This window comes from Balearica regulorum, chromosome 10 (assembly GCF_011004875.1).
Source record: "Balearica regulorum gibbericeps isolate bBalReg1 chromosome 10, bBalReg1.pri, whole genome shotgun sequence".
Classification (NCBI taxonomy): Eukaryota; Metazoa; Chordata; class Aves; order Gruiformes; family Gruidae; genus Balearica; species Balearica regulorum.
Window position 1 is genome coordinate 20009313 of NC_046193.1, and position 20635 is coordinate 20029947.

The 20635-nt window shown below is 38.1% G+C and overlaps 1 protein-coding gene across 1 annotated transcript in view; it reads right to left on the minus strand.

The window, feature by feature from the left end:
- SHQ1 (SHQ1, H/ACA ribonucleoprotein assembly factor) overlaps positions 1-19134 on the minus strand; it is a 54731-nt gene extending 35597 nt beyond the window's left edge. The window contains exons 1-7 of the mRNA XM_075762453.1: positions 19059-19134; positions 16859-17044; positions 15770-15834; positions 14763-14885; positions 13835-13986; positions 12073-12185; positions 9963-10090 (exon numbers count right to left, since the gene is read on the minus strand). Of these exons, the coding sequence (XP_075618568.1) occupies positions 9963-10090; positions 12073-12185; positions 13835-13986; positions 14763-14885; positions 15770-15834; positions 16859-17001 (724 nt within the window). The 5' untranslated portion in view covers positions 17002-17044; positions 19059-19134. The remainder of the gene's footprint in view (positions 1-9962; positions 10091-12072; positions 12186-13834; positions 13987-14762; positions 14886-15769; positions 15835-16858; positions 17045-19058) is intronic.
- Positions 19135-20635: the final 1501 nt, after the last annotated feature.

A 20635-nucleotide genomic window follows, 5' to 3' on the forward strand; every position in this document is an offset into this window, starting at 1 on the left:
TTGTGGAAAAGGGCAAGAACTAAAGAAATAGAGAAGGGAAAAAAGAAAAGGTACAATTCTATATTTCTAGGCCTCCATTTCAACTCATGACCTTGGCATGATTTAGGAGCTTCATTTATGCTGTCTGATAACATCCTTCCAGTGTGTGAGGAAGATCAAAGATCAAAATCCCATCCCCGCCGATGAAAGCTGCATCTCCTCCCAAATCCACCATCAGTGACCGTCATATTTTGCTTATCTTCATTGCACCTCATTTACTTAAGAATGGCTATATTGAGCCAACCCAAAGAATCTTCTCACCCAGTACCTCCTCTTTGGGAATGCATGATGAAGATGACAAAAACAACATAGCAGGCATGCTGTGACTAAATCAAAGTACTTCTCTAGGAAACAGCGGTATAGACATGGATAGCTAAGATTGAATACTGAATGGTAACCCTTCTGAAGAGTACTTAAAACACTTCAGAAAGGATGGCAGAATTGCCTTGAAATAACAGTAGAGATTAAGTAGATAACTGACTAGAAGCCATCTCTGTACAAACTCAAAGTCAATCAAGAAGCCATTTAGTACAATTAAAACAGCCAGAAGCCAGAGCAAAGAGATTTTCACCCAGGCTGCATGGAGCACAGCAATTCCATGTCAACAGGCTCTGATTTACTGAACAGATAGATGTAATGCGCACATTTTGGTCACATCACAGAAGACTGTTACGGGTACAAGGAGAGTTGACAGGAGAAAGCACTGTTACTTGCTTAACAGCTGATGCTTTGTTGCGTTGAGGAAGTCCCACTCTGTGATTTGTTCAAGCATCAGTAACACCGGAAGCAGCCCGAGTTTAAAATACCACACACTGAAGGAGATTTCTCTGACGACAAAGGAACAAGCTTAATGCAGCACTCTTCTTACACTTTCAAAACAAGCCCTAAATGCCAGGGGTAGATACATGATGTACCCCTTAACTGATTGATTTTTAATTATTAGAGGGGGGGGCATGACCAAAACCTTACAATCAATATCAAAACACATCTTCAATTATTCTTTTACCACTCCTTTTTTGAGTCACTGTGTTCTGGCATACTTAGCTGGGGGCAGAGAAAAACTGTAGGTAAGATGTACAAACTTTAAAGTGCAAAACATTTAACGACTAACTTGCTGAGATGAGGCAGGCACCTGGGAAGGGTCAGCCTTTGTGGCTCCCCAAGACAGATCCTTGAATATTGCTGAGCCATCATCTTCATCAGCACTGAAGACTTGACCTGATAACCCAACAATTCCTGCCCCAACTTGATTCCCTGTTTTTCCACTTTAGGATTTTGTACCTTCCATGATGGTATTTACCTCTGGAATCCTTGAGCTATTAATGATCCTGTCTCAATAATCCTAACTGCAATTGCACTGTTATTTTTCTGCAGACTCTCTTACAGTTCTTCCTCAGCAGCATACGCCAAGGTTATGCTGCTGGGCATAACCCATAATCCAAAGCCGTGGACCCTGGGAGGCAGGCAGCTAAATTCCCAGGGGAAGCTTACAGCAATAGGTTACACAAAGAAAAGGTTACAACTCTTAGTAAACCAAATTCCTTTTTACACCCCTTGTCCATTTCTCTATCATAAGGATGATGATTGCAAATGTGGTTATAGATGTTTCTCCTCAAACACTGCTCATCATCATTTTACACAATCCACAGTCTCAGGGATACAATCTGCCTATAAGACATGTGGTCGCCTTTATCCCAGGAGCTTTCTACAAGCTTTCTAGTTTTATGACATGTTTTGAAACTAATGTTTGTAATGCCGAAGGCATGTACATATGCACACACCTCATCTTGAGACATAAAATTACAAATTAGGAAAAAACATTTTTTAATGTTTCTTCTTTATGAACTTTTTAAAATGTTTATATCAGCTTCATAACCATGAAATACTTGATTTAAATCCCTATGGAAACTTCTTGATGAGCTGAACATTTCTCTGGAGTCAAGCCAGTCTCCATTTATTTACAAGCTCCCACAAAAAGAAATTCCAGCTTTTATATCATCTTGAGAAAGCCAATCTCTTCCACTTGCTATGATCTAGTACAAAGTGACAATTTAGCAAGACTATGGCCGTTCTAACTCTGTTTTTCTGTTAATGCAATGCAGTTCAGTATTACTCCTTAAATCACAAATATAGATGATATATCTATATTCTATCAGCAAATTTCTTTATAAGTTCTTAAACTGCATTGATTCTTCAGTGAGTCATCTCTATCATTCATATTAAAATTATTCATAAAACCGTATGTGTAATGTTGTAGCACATTTGAAAAAAAATTAGTTTCTGAAAAACATAACATAAAACCACTTTGTAAGCTGCTACACCAGGGTAGGTTTAACAAAGTATCACAACAGGGTGTTTACAGTTAGAAGGTCCAATTGGAAAGAAAAAAGCCATTTCCAATTTCAGCTGGCTTTCACTAGAAAACCCTCTCCTGGAGTACAAAACAACTTGCTATAAAATAATGGACAAGCGGCACTTTCACTCTGAAGAGAAGCGCAAAAGAGGAGAGGTGAAACTGAAGCTAAAGATGGAAAAGAAATTCTGAAAAACAAACAGCTAAAAGTTTGTTACTGAAGACTACTACAGCAGATCAGATTCATAAAGCTCAAAATCACTTCTGATGACTACAGTAATAAAGAAGTTTGCTACAAAGAAGCTAAATAATTCCTTCAAAGCACATGAGAATCTATGACAGACAGAATATCTGTTAAACAGTTATGCCAGCACTCTCATATCTCTAGGCCCATCACGATGAGCTTGCTACAGTTAGAGGTCAAGATGTACACATGCCAGGAACACAACTGTTCTCTTTCTGAAACTCATTACATTCAGTACTGGATCCACTACTATGAATCCACTCTTCTTAATCAGCAACTAAAACCTGAAGATTGTTTTTGTTTCATAGCTGATAAAATTAGCTAATAAGATACTTATCAGAGATAAGAAACAGTCCAACACCGACAGCAAACAAATCAACTTTGTGAAGTTGTACTAACAAGCATTTTTTAGATTCCCAAAATCCACATTCTAGAGGAACATGTAAATGTGAACCATACTTCCCTTCTAAGTAGAAAGCAAAGAAACTCCTAGTGAATGTCATGAAATATACAAGATAAAGTTTTCTTCCTCTAAAACGCAAACTCTCTGAAGCATCATAACATATACAACCAAACCATAAACACAAAAAATAGAAGTCTACTAGACAACAGCAAACAAGACACAGACTAAACAATTCCCAAAGGTAAATGTTACAAGATGTTCATTAACTCACTGCAAAGCACCAGGTGTTCTAAATAAAATTTCTCTCTCTGGAGAAAATACTTCAATTTTACAAACAAGTATCTATCTATTCCTTAAAGTTTTTGAATGAATTATCCAGGCCTGAAATTCATTATTAACACATCAAAACTACCACCTACTTTGTTTTCCTAATTCAAAAAATACAAGTACATAGGAGAAGATTAACAGAACAAGTACAATTGTAATTACATATTCTGCTACATTAAGCCTGTATTTTGTACACTCATGTTACCACTCTTATCTAACAATACCTGTACAACAATTAATATTAATCTAATGCAAAACAGCATCAACTGCTACTTATCAAGTACTAAATTTGCAAGTTTTCCTTAAGTTTGATTTTAGAATCTATTGTACATTTGTCAGTGCCAAAACTATAGTTCTTCTAGCCACAGTATAACTGTGTATGAATATATGCATGTCTATAGGAATCAGACCAATTAATCTCACACACAAAGTTCCTGTTAGATGATACTATAGAGATTGCCCTTACTCTTTAATCGTCTCCTTTACTTATTTTTAACTAGCCATTCCTCATGTTAAAATAAACATATTTAAAATTGCTCTGTCAATGAAGTACAGTTTAATCTCTAAAGGGGAGGATGAGGTCTGACAGCTAGAGGGTGTTTTGTTAGAGTATAACTGATATTTTACGCTGCCGATCACATCACTTAAATCAAGCCAGTGTAAGATCCGTATCTCAAGACTACTGCGACACTTACTGCTCTAAATGTGTTAGAGGTACTTAGATAAAATGTGCTATCTAGACAGATAGCCAACTCAGTGGGACTCAGAGAATCACAGAGAAGTATAGGTCAGAAAGGACCTCTGACTATCAGGTCTAGCCTTCTGGTGAAAGCAGAGCCTTGGCTTATGGTCCTGTCAAGCCAAGTCTTGAATTCCATAGCTATCTCAAAGGAAAATAATCCTCCTTTTTTTTTTTTTTTTAATGTTAACTAAAATATTATGCTTCAATATTAAGTTTCTTAAACGTGTACTTCTATCCCTGTAAGTTAAGGAATCAGCAACACCAGATAAAGGAGGAGATTAGTCAGCAGAGAGCAAATTCGTCAGAAATAAAGTTAGCTATTGATTTTAATCAGTAGCAAACAAGTCTCTTTTCAAGCTCTTCCTAAGACATGAAAAGAGGAAAGGCAGCATTAGGCTGACTAGAAAGACGCCCAAAGGCGCTCAGGATCAGCGTGTACCCCAGTGCTGGATACTGCCTTAAAAATTCTTGACAATAATACTGTAAACTTAAACAAGTAACTAAACTAATGAAGCTGATTTTCTAGTGATTTGTCTCTTGTGCTTGAAGTTATTGCCATCTGATAAGGTACGAAAGGTTACTGAAACTTTCCACAGTGCTGACATGCTGATAACATCTCTTTCCTGTATGCACTCTACAACATCTAAAAAGATTGCACTGAAGATTCAATAAAAGCACACTTTGCCTTGTACGAGGGGCCATTTTTGCAGAACTTGTGGGAAGTGATCATCTTTGAGGCCCCCTAAAGCTCTGTCAAGAAGACTGTGATCAGACGAGCCTCAGTTCCTCAGAAAGTGAACTAAAAGTCCTAAAAACACACAGTTGTCTTCCTCCGCATACCTATATTCACTCTGAACTATGATGAGTCAAGACTGGTGTGTTCATCCCTCTCCTTTCTTTACAATTCTTCCATTCAAATTCTAGCTACTTCACAACTATCTTTTCTTCCATGTCAAGTTTCCACTTTTCTCAATTCTCAAATCAACATTTGCAGCCCATTTCCTCCATATCACCTCTCACCTTCTTCCTCCAGGCACTCTCCATAAAGTCACTGGACTTGGATAGTCTTTCCTGGATCTCACCATTTACTTTATACTATTTTTTGTCATTATTTTTTAAATAATCTGCAGTCCCTATAAACCATACCAAAACCATACATGATTCTTTCTTCCATGTCTTACTAAATATTTGAGATACTTTACAATACAGATCTATCATTTTCATGTTAAGGATTTTGCATGAATAAACAGCAGCCTTTCCTCACATGAAAAATACTTGCTCTGCAGCAGAACAGTGCCAGGAAGGTACACATACTGCAAAGGCCCAGAAGACTGAGTGAAACAGGTAGACAGAACAATTGCAGAAATCTGACAAAAAAGAAAAGTGATTGATCTTAAACTTAGGAATCTACCAGTAGTGGTATATATTAAGCAGAGCTACTGAAGCTACTGAAAGGTGGATCTTTAAAAAGAAATTGCTTCTCATTTTATAAAGAGATCAGAAAGAGAGAATGGTCACTGGTAAGCATGATGGGTTACCATAAACAAAATTATCCCTAGAGCAAATAAATGTCATATTAAACACATATATCAATCTGAGCCTTTGAAGAGTACTGTGTTGCCTAAAAAGGAGTTTTTACAGTTGTGCAGTTTGAAGTAGAATAAAAATTAACTTTTAACTAAGTTGAATGTGACTGTTACAAAATACTCCTTTCATCTGGAATGTGTAGAAGCAAGACTCTAATGTAAACTTCAGCAGCAGTAGAAAGCAAGCTTTCCAAAAGTTTTATTCCCTCGTGGGAAAGGCTGTGTAATTAATTAGGCTTTACGGAGTATTACTCGACTTACATTAGACACTGTAAGCATGAACAAAATCTAGGCCTTCCAGTTTAGAAGTGTCTGCTCCAAAAATATTATTTTGCTACAAACATGATGCAAAACCTGCTCTCTAGTACTTCTTCTGGTTCCTCAGCCATACTGCAAAGGCAGTTAGCTGCCTGGTGGCTAACAAGTCTAGGGGGAAAATAAACAAACAAAAAAAACCTACAAAGGGCAAGAAGAGACAATACACAGCAAAATGTAAAAAAAGGACAAAACAAAGAAGAGACACTTAGGACAATAAAAGAAGAAATTAAAAAAAAGACAAAATACACCATGCACACAAGCTGGAGAAAAAGTAAAAAGGTTAAATAAAAATAGATTCAAGGTAAGGACAGAAGAGAGCTGAAGACGTTAAATGTTAATGAGAAGAGCTGATCCAAAAAGAAAAAAAATCTGGTAATGAGACATTAAAAAAACCTGATGATGTAAAAAGAAAAGAGAATAACCAGGGATGATAGTAAGAGTAGTAATCAACCAAACAAAATCTTTAGTTAATTGTAATGCCATGCAAAAAAAAAAAAAAAAGGCACTGTTTTTCTAATTACTCCTTGTAGCCAAAGACATTATAAAGACAAAAGTAATCAAGTTTTTGGTTCCAAGAAACCAATGAAGATAAAAACACAAAAGGACATCAATATAAATCATCAAAAGGAAGAAACAAAAAAAATAACTCTCTTGGTTCCGTGTGTCCGAATAAGAAAATACACTTTTAAAGAATCTGCTAATTTTTATGTCACTTTCCCCACACCAAACTCACTTTTCCCTGTAGTAACTTGAGGAGTCAGTTCCTCATGACATTCCTGATCCCACAGACACTGTGTAGATGGGAACTGTCCTAATGGTAGCAGTAACAGAGCACAAAATACAGGGACTCTAAAGGTACCAGGTGTCAAACTGTAGTGCCAATACCTCAATATTGTGGTAGCCTGTACTGTAATCTACCATCAATTTTAACACTACCATTCCTACCTTCTTACCTTACCCAAGTCATTTACCTTCAATGAACAACCCTCTAAGAAGATACACCATTTCATGTTTGAGGGTAGCAGACTTCCCCAGTACAAGATGCTGCACATCCAACAGCGGCGATCTCCATCATATCTGTTTCCACGTTCTTTGGTAGTGGCTTTGGACTGCACATTTAATCAAGAACATAACCTTCTTTCACGTTGGACAGACAAATGTTTCTGCAAGCTGGCCGTGGCAGTACACCTACCACGAGCTGTACAGATTTTATACACCCCAGTATTTCAAGTCTCTTTACAGACTGTATGCTTGGAAGTACTCATCATGGAAGGTTATGGAAATTACCTTATTTTAGATGCTTTCCTTAACACAAGACACGAATTTGGAACTTGGGAAGAGAAAATAAATCTGGGTACTCTTCATTTTATGCCTCTTTTCCATAAGCAATAGAAAGAAACTGCATGAAGGTTTCAATCCTTCTCTTCCTTTATGCCCTTAAACAGGTTCAAAAGTAAACAGAGGACATTTGTACCTGACCTTTATTAAAAAAAGTTTGACCTCACACCTACCTGCAGGGGAATACATGCATACAGAAGCTCAAAGACTCACTACACATCACTTCATAAAATACCTTGAAACATACTACAATACGTATAACGTTTGTGCCCCTAGAGCTTCTGTGCTCAAGTACCCTTTGGCTTTTTACAGCTAAGCACTAGTGTTCAAAGGCTTCTTACTACAAGAACACTAATACCAATGACAGACTCCTTATCCTTCCAGCTGTATAGCACACCTTGGCTTAATACAGTCAGACTTCTCCTCAGTTCTAGTGGAGATAACATAAAATTTCTCAAGTAGTAAAGAAGGTCTTTCACTTAGCACAGTCCTTGTTTCTTTTATGTGCCTTTTCTATGTCGCCTCCACTTACTAAGCATACATACTGGAATATATATTAATGCAGATATGCAGTCAAATTGCATTCAGCTTCTAAGAATTCCTGAATCTGTAACTCAGATTAGCCGGACCATCCCTTTGATTGGATAAAAGCAATACAAAACCACAGGGAATTCATCCCATTGATGATCAGATCCCAGGTCCAACAGCCTGGACCCACCTCCTGCCCTTTTTTATTTCCATTCGTAAGAGACCTTCAAGTGGAACCTGTACTCCCTCTCATGGTGGTTTCTTTCACCACAGCTCACTCAGGTTTAGGAACCTCCAATGGTTTCAGATTCTCATTCAGCTTCTTGCCATCCCCAGTTGCTGTGGCCATTCAAACAGCAGTAACATTATCAAAACTGAGGTCTTTCTAAGGGAAAAAGTGGGTTGTTGTCATTAACGTAACCCAAACACCAGGTGGCCTCTTATTTTACTTACATTTCCTCAAGATCCACAAAACTACACGAGCCTCTTCACTCAGACCAACAAAGGTCAGACTAATGTTTTAACATCCTTATTAAATATATATCTATTATAACATTTTCTGCATAACTTTCATTAGTAGGCTTGCCATGCTTTCAAATAGTTTGTCTGTTGTTGTTGTCCCTAAAAACCAGCAACGTACTTTGGTGGGGGGTTTTTTTCAGAATCTCAATTTGTTGTAAAAATATTCTTTATCAATAAAATCATCCAGCAGCTCTTCATTTTCATTATATTCCTTAACACAGGCAAACATTAGCAGTGTTTCATTTACTAAGGAGTAAATGGATAAAAACAAACAAAAGAACCTCTCATTATTCTATTTTCAAGCCTCTTGTACCTTTGTCCAATGCTTATGATGGATATAATTAACAATTTCTGGCTTCAGAGGCTGAAAAGAGACCAGTAATGAAGATCAGATTACATTCACAGTAAAATACGCAACATTTACCTGAATTCCATTGTTCTTCTCCTGTAGAAAATGCGAAAGTGCAGGTATTATTAGTGCACTAATATTTGTTAAGAACCTCTGGTGAAGGGATTATCATTATCTACTTTACTAATATCGGATTTTCATACTACATAGGAAATTAACAAAGGACAATAAAGGACTACACATAATAGTAACTTGTAATGCTCTCTGCAATCACTGCGTCTAGAAAGGTAATCTCAGTTATCTGTTAACAGTCCTGTTACAAGGTCATCTATTAAACCTGAAACCATCCCTTTTCATTTCTAAATGGACACAAAGATTTTTCTTTGAAAAAAGCCTCCAAGACCCATAAAAATAACAGTAGTGTAATAAATGCCACAAAATTTCTGTGGTACTATGTAAATAAAATAAAACATTGAACAGAAGACATGCTCGTAAAACAGAGATAAGGGCTGATATTAGCGCAGTCTTCCATAGCTGAGTCTTGGAAAACTTGCTGTGAAGTGTCTGCACCATATTTAGAAGTGGACATAAAAAACAGTTTTGACTATTTTTGCCATTGAAAATACCACTAGGAAATGGAGAACAGTTACTTGAAAAATCTGAAAAAAAAAAGCAGATAAGCACCAAAGGACCCAACTTCTAGCTATTACAATCACTTCACAAAGATAGGTTTGATTTGATTTCAGATGCCATGACTTAGTGACAGTAGTAGCTCCTTTGAAATGTTAAAGATTACATTTATAATATACCCTTAAAAGGGAACTACTTCATCGATACCTGAAATTCTAGAATGGCCTTTACGAACAGTTAACTCCCAAATTTGTTATGCATATGAAAAAGAGATCACACACTACACAACTGATGGAAAGTTAAGATGAAATGACCACTTTATAATATACTGTCAACTGTTCCACACACAACTGTCTCTGAGTTTTCGGTATCTAACTGTCTCACAGAGAAAAAAATTTTCTTTGAGGACAGAAGTAGTAACAGAATACTCCTCTATGAAGAATGATTAAAACTGAAAATAGTAACGTAAAACCATCTTTGTTCTTTACGAACAGTTACCTAGAAAATAACATGGCATCACAGCAATTATCATTCAAGCAACAAGTGTGTGTGTGTGTATATATATATATATGTATATTCTCACCAAATGTATGAGTGTCATGTTCCTGATGACTTTCTCCCTGCAAGGCTGTCATTTTTTTATGAGCATCAACCCACCATGGTTTGTACTTTAAAACATGCTGAATAGCTTCATCTTCAAATAAATCAGCTCTAGGGGGAAAAAAAAAAAAATCATATGCTATTTATTTCAGTTACAGTGTATGTGGGTATATTTTAATGCATACATAGAACACACCTGACTTGGCTCCAGGCTATTTTCCATTAGAAATATGTTCTTTGACTTAAAGCCAGAAAATAAACATTATTAAAAGCATAAACAATATTCTCTTATCTTACAGTATCCTTCCTTATTTCCTCCACCTTTTCTGAGCCACCTAGAAGCCTAGAAAACTGATGAGCTTGCAGCATGACATGAAGGTTAACAAACCTGATTTGTTCTGGATGAATCTAAAGGAAAACATTCCAAAGAGAAGACTTCTCAGAGAATGTCACTGCCAGCAAACTTGATTTTAATAGGAAGCTCTCTGACTTTAAAACCGCATATACTTTGGGGAGGAGGGGTATGCAGCTGAAGGTATGAAGATAAAGTAGGGATAAGGACTGCCTTTTAGGTAAACACAAGCATGCCGTAGCAAGGTAGAAAAAGAAGAGTTGTGCATGAATACTGGAAGAGAGATTATCTCCCTCTCGGTACAAAGCCACTGTGGTAAAAATCTCAATATAGTAATTCTGGGAGGATTTATACTAAAGGATTCAAGTTCTAAGCCTCCTCTTATCATTTTAGCTTTTTCTTCAGGCCAAACAATAGTATAAGTACTAAGAACTGAAAAAAATGTAGAAAATTTCTTAATACCTTCTTAATCATCATACAAAACCTGCCCAGTCTACTGAACACAGAACATAATTTGCTCCACTCTGACAGATTTTTGATGCCTTCCTTCAGTGTCTTCATAAAGCAAGTTAAAGATATCAGCGAGTGCACATTTTCCTCAAAGGCAAGAGAACACTTCTGTTTGCCACCATTTCTCCCAGAGCTGTCCTGCTCATCAGGGTACACAGGAAGACATTTTTTCTTGAAGAAACTTTGGTATCATCTGTTCTGAAGCATCCTAAACACAACCATTAAACTAAATGGTGGTAGCTCATCTGCCAGGCTAGAACAGGGAGTCTAAGATGGAAACTTACCATTACTGTAATTTGCATCCCATTATAGGTTAGGAACTACTTCAGTTCTACTGAAATGTACTTCTGAGTAATGTTTCAAGGAAGTTTTTCTACATTTTATGTGCTACAGAAACACACGCAGCTGCCTCTGAAACACCAGACTGGGGAAAAATTCCAGGTTTGCAAAGACACTTTCTGAACAACTCAAAACCGGTTAAGCTTACCTCTTCCCTACAAACACACCACAAATACTAACCCTCCCTACTGGGGACTACACTCTTCTCCCACCAAATCAATCTTGCAGGAATCACTGTATTAATAGATCTCATGGCTTCAATTTAGTTTACTTATCTGGAAGTTTCTGAACCTAACTTGACCTGAAATACTCCAACTTGAAAGACACAAAGAATCATTTCCACCTTCATTACATGGGACGAAGCACAAAGAAACACAAAGTTTTGAACTTTTCCTCATTCTGCTGTAAAAAAGTTTCATGTGATGAAGGCAAAAAACCAAAGCAGTCAAGACAAAATCTTCACAACTTCAAAACTCAAATTTACTTCTTCATAGACCAGGATGGTTCAGTAATTCTTGTTTCACAAGGAGAAAACAAAGTTCTGACATCTACAACCCAAAATGCTGGCAGGGATTAGCTACTCTGCTCTGAAGAGGTGAACTATGAAACAACATTCTGCAACAGTTCACAGCAGCCTCTGCTTGAATACAGACTCAAGTACTAATTAAACAGTACAGTAACCCCAAAACAGATAAGCAATGTCTTCTGTCAGTGTCACACTTAAGAATACACTCTAACGCCTGCTGTGATGAGGCAACGAAACAGACAAATAAAAAGTAAAGCTGTTATTTCCAAAAGTGATCTCAAATTCAATCATTTATGAAAACAAAAAGTTAATATTATTTCAACTGAGGTACTTTTACTTGACCAGGTGAAGTAAAACAATACTCACAGGTAATGATCAGGCTCAAACTTGGCATCCTCAGCTGCCAGGCGTTTCCTCCTACGTTCATCTACAGGAGTTTGGTCTGGATCCTTAATGTCAATAACATCACTGAGTTCGTCCTGCAAATGGAACAAAAATTCTATGACCAAGCCGACAGGTATGATGTGCAAGATTTAGTAAGAGTTTAGGAAGGATGCTTATCAGCATTACACTGAAATCCCTAGTTGCTCTTCAATCTCCCTTTCGAATCTTCCAAATTCAGGCTCCATTTTGCAAATAAAACATCAAAATTCCAAGGAAATTCAATTATTTCAAGCTCCTCAGAATGCATGATACTTTGAAGTCTATTCAGGCCGTTTTATCATAAGGCAGGCAGGTTATTTTGCATTACAACAAAATTTGCAATGTTTAACAAAAGCACACACTAGCAACGACCACGATGACAAGATAAAAACCATAGATACTGCTCTTGTGACTTTTGAGATTACTCTCACACTCTGAAGTTGCCATACATTCATTAATGGGCAACTGTAGTGCCCATTTAAGCATCATTAAGTAGTGGCACATTAATGGGAAGTGTACTTCTTCACAAATTTCATGGTAATAAACCAGTGTATATATCCTAACAGAATGTAAATACTTTCTCCATAAACAGCAATCCTTCTGCTCCAAACCCTGAAAATACTATAATTCATCCAATAATGAGTTAGAATTACCTAATTAAGTTGTTTTAAACAGCTACAACTTAAATTGTTTAGACTAAGAACACTACAAAAAATTAAGTTATCATGTACTATTTTAATAACAGCTCTGTATACTATGATTATACTACCTAGCATGCTACAGGTTGTAGATTAGCTTCAATTTATTAATGAATTAAAGAAACTGCTGAATGCACAAGAGCAAAGTAAGTGCGTTTTAAAGCTCCTATCCTATCAATTAATCCACAAAAGCAAATTTCAGTGCATCACCATAGCCCTAGTAAATCCCAGATACCAGGTAGGCAGACACCCCCAAGAGTGAACACTTCAAAAGTTATTGTCTTATGAGAAAATCAAGTCTAAAATAAAAAGTACAAAGAGAAAATTACCATGAATTTCACAATGAAAAAAATTTTAATGCAACAACCATAACAGGACCTATTGATTAGCCAACTTTATTTTGGGTTTTTTGTGAGGTGGGTTTTTGGGGTTTTTTTTGAGTAATTTCTTCATTTAAAAACAAATTAAAATTTATGGCATCTGAAATACACTGTACATTGATGTTAAATATGTTTGAAGTCAGAATAGAAGACAATACCAAATATAAAGCAAAAGTGCTAACAGCAGACTGTGAACAGCCTGGAGACAAGTTTGCAGCTTGCCAGAACTATTCACCTGACACATGGCCTACTTCATCAGGCCTTTCCTCCGTGCCTTCACATGCTAGTGAACCATGCTGGTGACAGCAGCCCACTTCCAGAAGCCAGTTTTACCAAGGACCCTGTTCAGTGTTTTCCTCTAACACTGAAATTATTGCAGAGACAAACTGGCCAGTTGACTCTGCCACACAGTTACCTCAGTCCCAAACACCCCCCTACTTCTGCTGGAACAAGGACTTGTCTGTACTACTACGTGCAAAAGCAGAATATTCTTCGTCACAGAATGGGATAATGGAGAAGAACAGTTACCTAATGATCCCCTCCTGACTACAGAATGAGCCAGGAAGCCTGCTCAACAAGGAAGTTACACAGAACTCTTACAATAGGACAAGAAAAAAATGCATCTACCTGCAGCCGCTGGAACACCCCTGACCGCAAATTCCCAAATCCATAACGGTACTGTAATGGTAGAGTACTTTCTGCGCTTTCTTTGTAAGGGGTCTGCTCTATTTCCCAGTCAAATTCTTCTTCCTCCTCTTCAGAGAACTCAGCAGATGCAACTGCATATATTGCATGGTCAGAAAAAGAAAATTATTACGTAGAAAATATATATGATTTAATAAAAAGGCAAACACTAATAACACAATAAGGCTTTCTCATCATATACAACACTGGTCACAGAGGCAGATGCTTACATCAGTAATCCATATGGCCTGTTCCAAATTGTCCAGCTGTCAAAAATGAAGGCCAGGAACACTGAAAGTTTTAAGTATACTCACTCAAAGACTTAGTTAATTGTTCCATTGATTTCAACAAGATCAGAATTTAATGCTAAGAGAACCTTGACAGGAGCAAAGTGATGTTATCAATTATTTAAGATATGTATTAAAAAATTAAACACAGATAGTCAAACCTTCTTGTCTGTTAAATACTGATGTTAAGCAAGTCATCCACTAGAATCTGTGGCTTTAATTAACTTCTACCATTTGAGCTAGAAGTCCAGTTGCACTACCTTGTAGAAAGCAGAAGACTCAAACAAATGTGTGTGTATTATACAGCCACTAGAGGGGTACAAAGACCTACAGAGGATTAGCATATGTTAAGCACATTTTGGAAAAACATACACATAACTAAGCCTATAAAGATGACATGTATATCACCTACAACACATTTATTTTTATACTTAATCCGTACTTTCAGATTTATTCACACTCTTCTTGTACCTTGGATTAGACAATAATAGAAATACTATTTTTCTATGTCTATCACTATGTAGATCTATAACTATTTCATTATGTACATGTATCACTAGTATAAATAATTTTTTTTGTCATACCTATCTCTTCTACTAAAGGTTTTGCTGATCTTGACTTCTTTGGTGCTAAAAGAGATGTCAGCATGTCCAGTCCCTCAAAATATTGGCCAGGAATCTCCTTAGGTAACCAAATTGTAAAAGTTCCTTAAAGAAAAGTCAGAATATAGTTATTGTATTAAAATACCCAAGACAAACAAATATATGCATTTTTCCTCTAATGAAAAAGGCTCACAAAAACTGGGACACGTGCAGGTAGAATGTTACTATGCATAAATGTCTGTGCGTGTTCTTAACCTTACTTCACAAGTTTCACAAAGAGATTTTAATGATAAAGCATGCATGAAAGAGAATATTTAACCAGTTGTGGTCTCTTGACTCATATTGTATAAACACAAACCAACAGAATACAAGCTTTGTTTGATTTTGAATCTTTCCACCAATCAAGCAATCAACAGAAGATCACAGGAAGCCACATCCAGCAATCTGATTGTCTTAAGTCAAGCACGTAATAAAGGCTTTGCAAGCAGCAAATTATAGGTTTTATTGCTGGTTTTTTTTAATGAATACATTAATTCCAAAAGGTACATATTTTATTGCAGAAATACCTTCCACCTTAAGGTGTGGAAAAAGGTTAACGCCTTATCTCTTAAGACATAGCCGAGAGGCTGCCTCAGGATTATCTCATTTCTACTCAGCACTACCTGACTTCTTTGCAGATTTACTAGACTAATGATCTTGGTACAATGACATGTCTAGTCCCCACAGGGCTTTAAGAGGACTTGTACGTATTTTTTTCATTATTAGGACAGATCTGAACACCTCCTTTGTGCTTAAGGATGGCCTAAATAAGTCCAATAAATCCTCAGCAAGATTTTTTTATACTACATAACATATGAGAAAATTTACATTTATTTACAGTATCATATATTTCACTAAAGTTCTATGCAATTCCAGTGCAGCAAAGTATAAATTATTGGAGAGTTAGTAACATTTTTAATGACACATATACTAAGAACATTAACTAATACCTTTGTCTGTATTATAAGATGCTTTTTCTCTGCCATCTTCTACAATTCTTCCAGGAAGCGTCAATCTGCGGGCAAAAAAATCAGATGCCTCACTGAATGCCTGACTAATTCTGCAACTTAACGTCTCAGCCTATAAAAATGTAAGGCACGTTCCAAAAGCAGTACAAAGGAATAACTACATGACTCCTGTTGATACTAATGGAAGTCACACAGTTAAATCCGCATGTACTTCAAAATCTTTTTCCCTAACTATTGGTACAAGAGATGAACATCTAGGATAGAGAAAATCTGTGACTCCCGGTTTCCCAGCTTGGATGAGGTCACAGCCACCACAGAGATGATGCCCTTGGCACTATGTGCAACACTTGGAAGATTCTGCAATTTAAAATCTCTAAGCTAACCTGCAGTGACAGGATATGAGAACTCATCCAGAGTTCTTGTACAGCTTATTCAGAATAACCAATTAATTGCATTCTACCAGTCCACTAAAATCCCTTGTGGTTTATTAACGTATATAGGGGAAGCATGTCCAAGTGTACAGGAAACAGAAAATAATAAACGTTAACAGCTCTTAAGGTTCTCTTAACACTCTGATACTGAGATTGCCTCTTGTTGCTTTCCTTCAGTGTAGTGAGGACCTTGCTATCTAGAGAAAAGATACTGTCTAGAATCTCACTTCATACTGCCTTCTCTCACATGACTTTTCTCCCCTTATGTTATCAGGAGTGCATCAAAAGCCATTCTTCCCCAAATATACTGTATCCGGCTCTCAACAGGGAAAAGATACGCTTATTCTACACATCTTGCATACATCCAGAGAATTGTCTCGCCATTTTACCATTAAAAATCTATTGTAAAGTAAATTTAGAAAAGTATTTCTTTAAACTCCCTTTAACATGATTTAATGCATAGAAACAAAGAGGCCAGATGCATAAAAACAATTCTTTGCACAAAATGGGCTGTCTGCAGTCTACAGTGTAAGAGCTGCAGATGAAGAATGTTCTGGTGGGACCAAAATGAAGTTAATTATAAAAAAAAAAAGGTCAGTAAAGAAAGTTCAATTTTTTTTTAAATCCTTCCACTACTTGCCTGAGAAAGTACGGCTTAGCATAAAATTTAAAATCTTCCCCTTCAAAATACACGTCAAACTCTGAAGCTCTGGCATAAGGTACTTTGATTATTATTGTAAGAAAATCCGGATCCTGGGTCAGCTCAAAAGCTGGAGTTATCATGATGAATCCAGCAGGAAGAAGAACCACCACTGGCTGTGTGGCCCTATCAAGACAGAAAAACAAGAAAAAAATTATTGTAGTTTCCAATTTAGGAGAGTAAATAGTGTCTTCAAATTCTGTAAGAACATGATTTCAGATTCTCAAAAAGTTATCTTCCAGATGCTCAAGAAGAAGAGTCATGACAACAGCAACACAATAAAAAAAAAGCGTTATGAAGAATTTGAAGGTACCACTTTTTTGCATCTTAAACAATTGAACGGAAATGAATGCAAACATTTGGAGCACAGGAAAGCACCTATTGTAGTCTGCATAAAAAACACACTAAATTCAGTCCTAGAACTTGGCAGCTTTTTGTAACTGTTGTTTATAATTTCACACATAGCAGACGTTAGATCTCTACACTTCATTAGTGAACTGATCACAAATCACTATTAGAAAATAATGAAAAACAGTAATACTTTAAAAAAAACAACTGTATTTTATAAACCATACACACATTAGCCAGCATACGAGCAATAGATTCAGTACATCACAAACAAATTTTCTGAGTGTACACACTAAGCATACAGCTCTTCATGTGAAATTTAATGCATTAGCCTGTGGGATAGTACATGCACAGTAAGTCAAACATGCTCCTTTGCAGTGGGCTCATGACACAAGAGTTGCCCAAATAATTTAAACACGAGCAGCTGACACACTCAGGATGTCTAAGGTGAACATGCTTACTATTTTGATGAGTTTGCAGGGTTTTCACAAATCCTGAAAAAGCATCCTAAAAACCTCCCATTCCTACTGAAGAGTCAGTCAAAGAAAACATAAATAACACAGTAGTTATAACTGAATTATCTCCTGGGATCTCCTTCACCAAGTGTTTTTAAGGACATTTAAGGTCAACATCCATCAGAACCATATGTATGTATATGAACGTACATATATATTTAGCATGAGAAAAGGAATTTACATAGTACCATTCACCTGATACACAACTTGTCTGACTCTTCAATAGCTTTAAAAGAAAAGGTAATTACTTAGGTTTAATTTAGGATCCAGTTTTGTTTGTTTGGGGGGTGGAGGAGGAGAACCACACACTTTTGAAAATTAACTTTTAAGACAAAAATACTTTTACTCAAAAATGTAAGCCAGAACCATTACCTGGGAAAGAGCTACTTTTCACTGACTTTCACAGTTATCTTTATTAACCATACCTCCATTCTGGCAACTTCATGAGCAAACACAGAGCATTAACCATTAGGGCTAAATTAACAGATTACCTACTTTTTTTTCCATATAGGTAATTCACATTCACTTCAATCGACAGGTATGAAACAAGTCAAACTCCACATTTCGCCGTATCACTCGATTCCAGGACAACGTTCTCACCCTCTCCAGGCCGAGAAGCTGCCGTGTGCTCATGGAGTTGTAACCAGATAGGAAACACCTGCCCTGACCAACACCTACAACCCGACGTACGCGCCTGTGAGCTCCCTTCTTATCTGTTTAACCACCACACGCTGCCTAACAACGTGGGATATGAGCTAACAAAAATCCACTGGCTTATTTAGACCCTTCAAGGATGACACGCCAGCCTACATTTTTATTTTCGCAAACGGGAGGTTCGTAACATTTAACGGCAGCCCCAAAGCCAGGCCCAGCTGTTCCCGCCCTGAGCTTCTCAACGCTGCCGCACTCCCCCCCCTCCCAATTTTTCCCACTAATTTCCCTTCTCTGCTCGTCGAACCGGGTCAAAGGCCGACTTTCAAGCCGTACCGCGGGGCACACAAGAAGGAGTCCCGTCGGCCGTACCCCTGACGACCGCGGGACAAGCGGAGAAGCCGCTAAGACCTCGGGGACGCCGCGAGGGAAGGGAACAGCCGAGCTCCCACCAGCAGACCCGCACCACGCCGAGGGCCGTGAACCGCCGCCACCCACCACCCCCCTCCCCCGCAGGCCTGTGAGAGGAGCGAGCCCTCCGAGCAACGCGAGCGGGGACAGCCGTGCTCCCCTCAGGCCGCGCCCCGCCGAGCAGCGGCTCAGCCCGGCATCAGGCCGCCACTCACCGCGCCGACGTCCCGCTCCCCTCGGCCTCCCGCCCTCACCGCGCGCGCGTGGGGCTGAAGCGAGCGGTGCGCATGCGCGGGCAGCGCCGGCGGGGCGGGAACAAGCTCCGCCCCCAGGGGTTGGCCTGGCCCGGCCCGCCCGCCTCCCTCAGGGGCAGCCCTACTGGCCGCTGCCCGCCTTCGGAAGAGAACAGAAACGGAAGAGTCGTGAGAGGGTAGTACGGATAAGTGAGCCGTCGGAGGCCCGGGGGAGGCTGAGGGAGCTTCTACTACCCCTCGGGCCTGGCTTTCCCTCACGGTCTGGTGGTTGTCGGGGCGCCCTGAGCCCAGCCGGCAACGGGGATCCTTCCCTCAGGTTCCCCCCACTAGCCTTATTTTTTAACAAAAGCGATGGTACGGTGAGTCAGGCGTCCTGATTCAAGGGCTGTCTAACAATCTCAAGAGATGAAAGCTGTGTTTGATAAAATCCTAACCCTTAGCTACTGTCATCCTGATCAATCTACCGAAATACTTGTCAGAGGATGAGGTGCTGCAGCATGAGGATTGCCTATGTACCCTCAGCTCTTTCCTCCTTTGCAATAGCTGCAGCTATACCTAAAAATGTAGGCACCTGACATGGTCAGATATTGCTTCTTAAACAACGGGCTACTGAAAATAAATTGTGTGTATCTCGCAGCTCAGAATATAAGAAATGCTTGTATGTAAAGCATGCAGTGAGAACAAACACCTCTGGAGAGGAGAGAATGAAGTTAAGAACTGAGTAAATAGCAATGGAAGGTTTGGACCTAATGTAATTTAAATTGAGGTGGTAAGGATAAAATGATTTCAAGAACTGAAATGCATTAAAGCAGAGGACTGCAGAAATAGAGCAAACAGAAGAGTGACCCCATGAGCACTGTCAGAACAGGAATTCCCAAGTGTATAAGTCTCTTCTAAGACAGCAGTTGGATGTGAACAGGATTGGCAATGTGAATAGAGGCAGATCCTGATGAATCAAAAGAAATACAGCATTAAGGAGAAAATGCAACAAGAAGCTCAAAAATTGCTAAAAGCAGAAAAGTTGGTTTAAAAGCCGTAATTTACTTATCTTGAAACAAAGCACCCAATATAGAATCAATCTGATTTCTCTGTCATTAAACCATAAAAGGTATTCTGGTTGAAATAGATTTAAATGTTTTTCCTGGAGGGAAAAAACCATAATTAGGTAACTTCTGCTAATGAAGTTTTGGGTTGGTTTTTTTTTGGGGTGGTGGTGGTGGTGGTTTTTTTTAAATAAACAATGTTCCAGGCTGAAAAAGATTGATTTTTCTTGCTGGAAATCCACTGAATATGACATCTCTTCATGAGAAAACATGAAACTCTTGGCAGAACTGAACCAGCAGTTTAAATACTGCACAAAAAATAAATATTTGCTTCAAAATAGATTATTCTCCCCATTGATCTAAAATTGACAGACGGTTTTAATATTCAGCCTAAACTTTCTTGTGTCCCAGTCTTTTTTACATGCAGAAACTGAAGATGCATGGCATATAAAATGCATTTTTTAATACTAAAGAATTTTAGATGCTGATTTGACT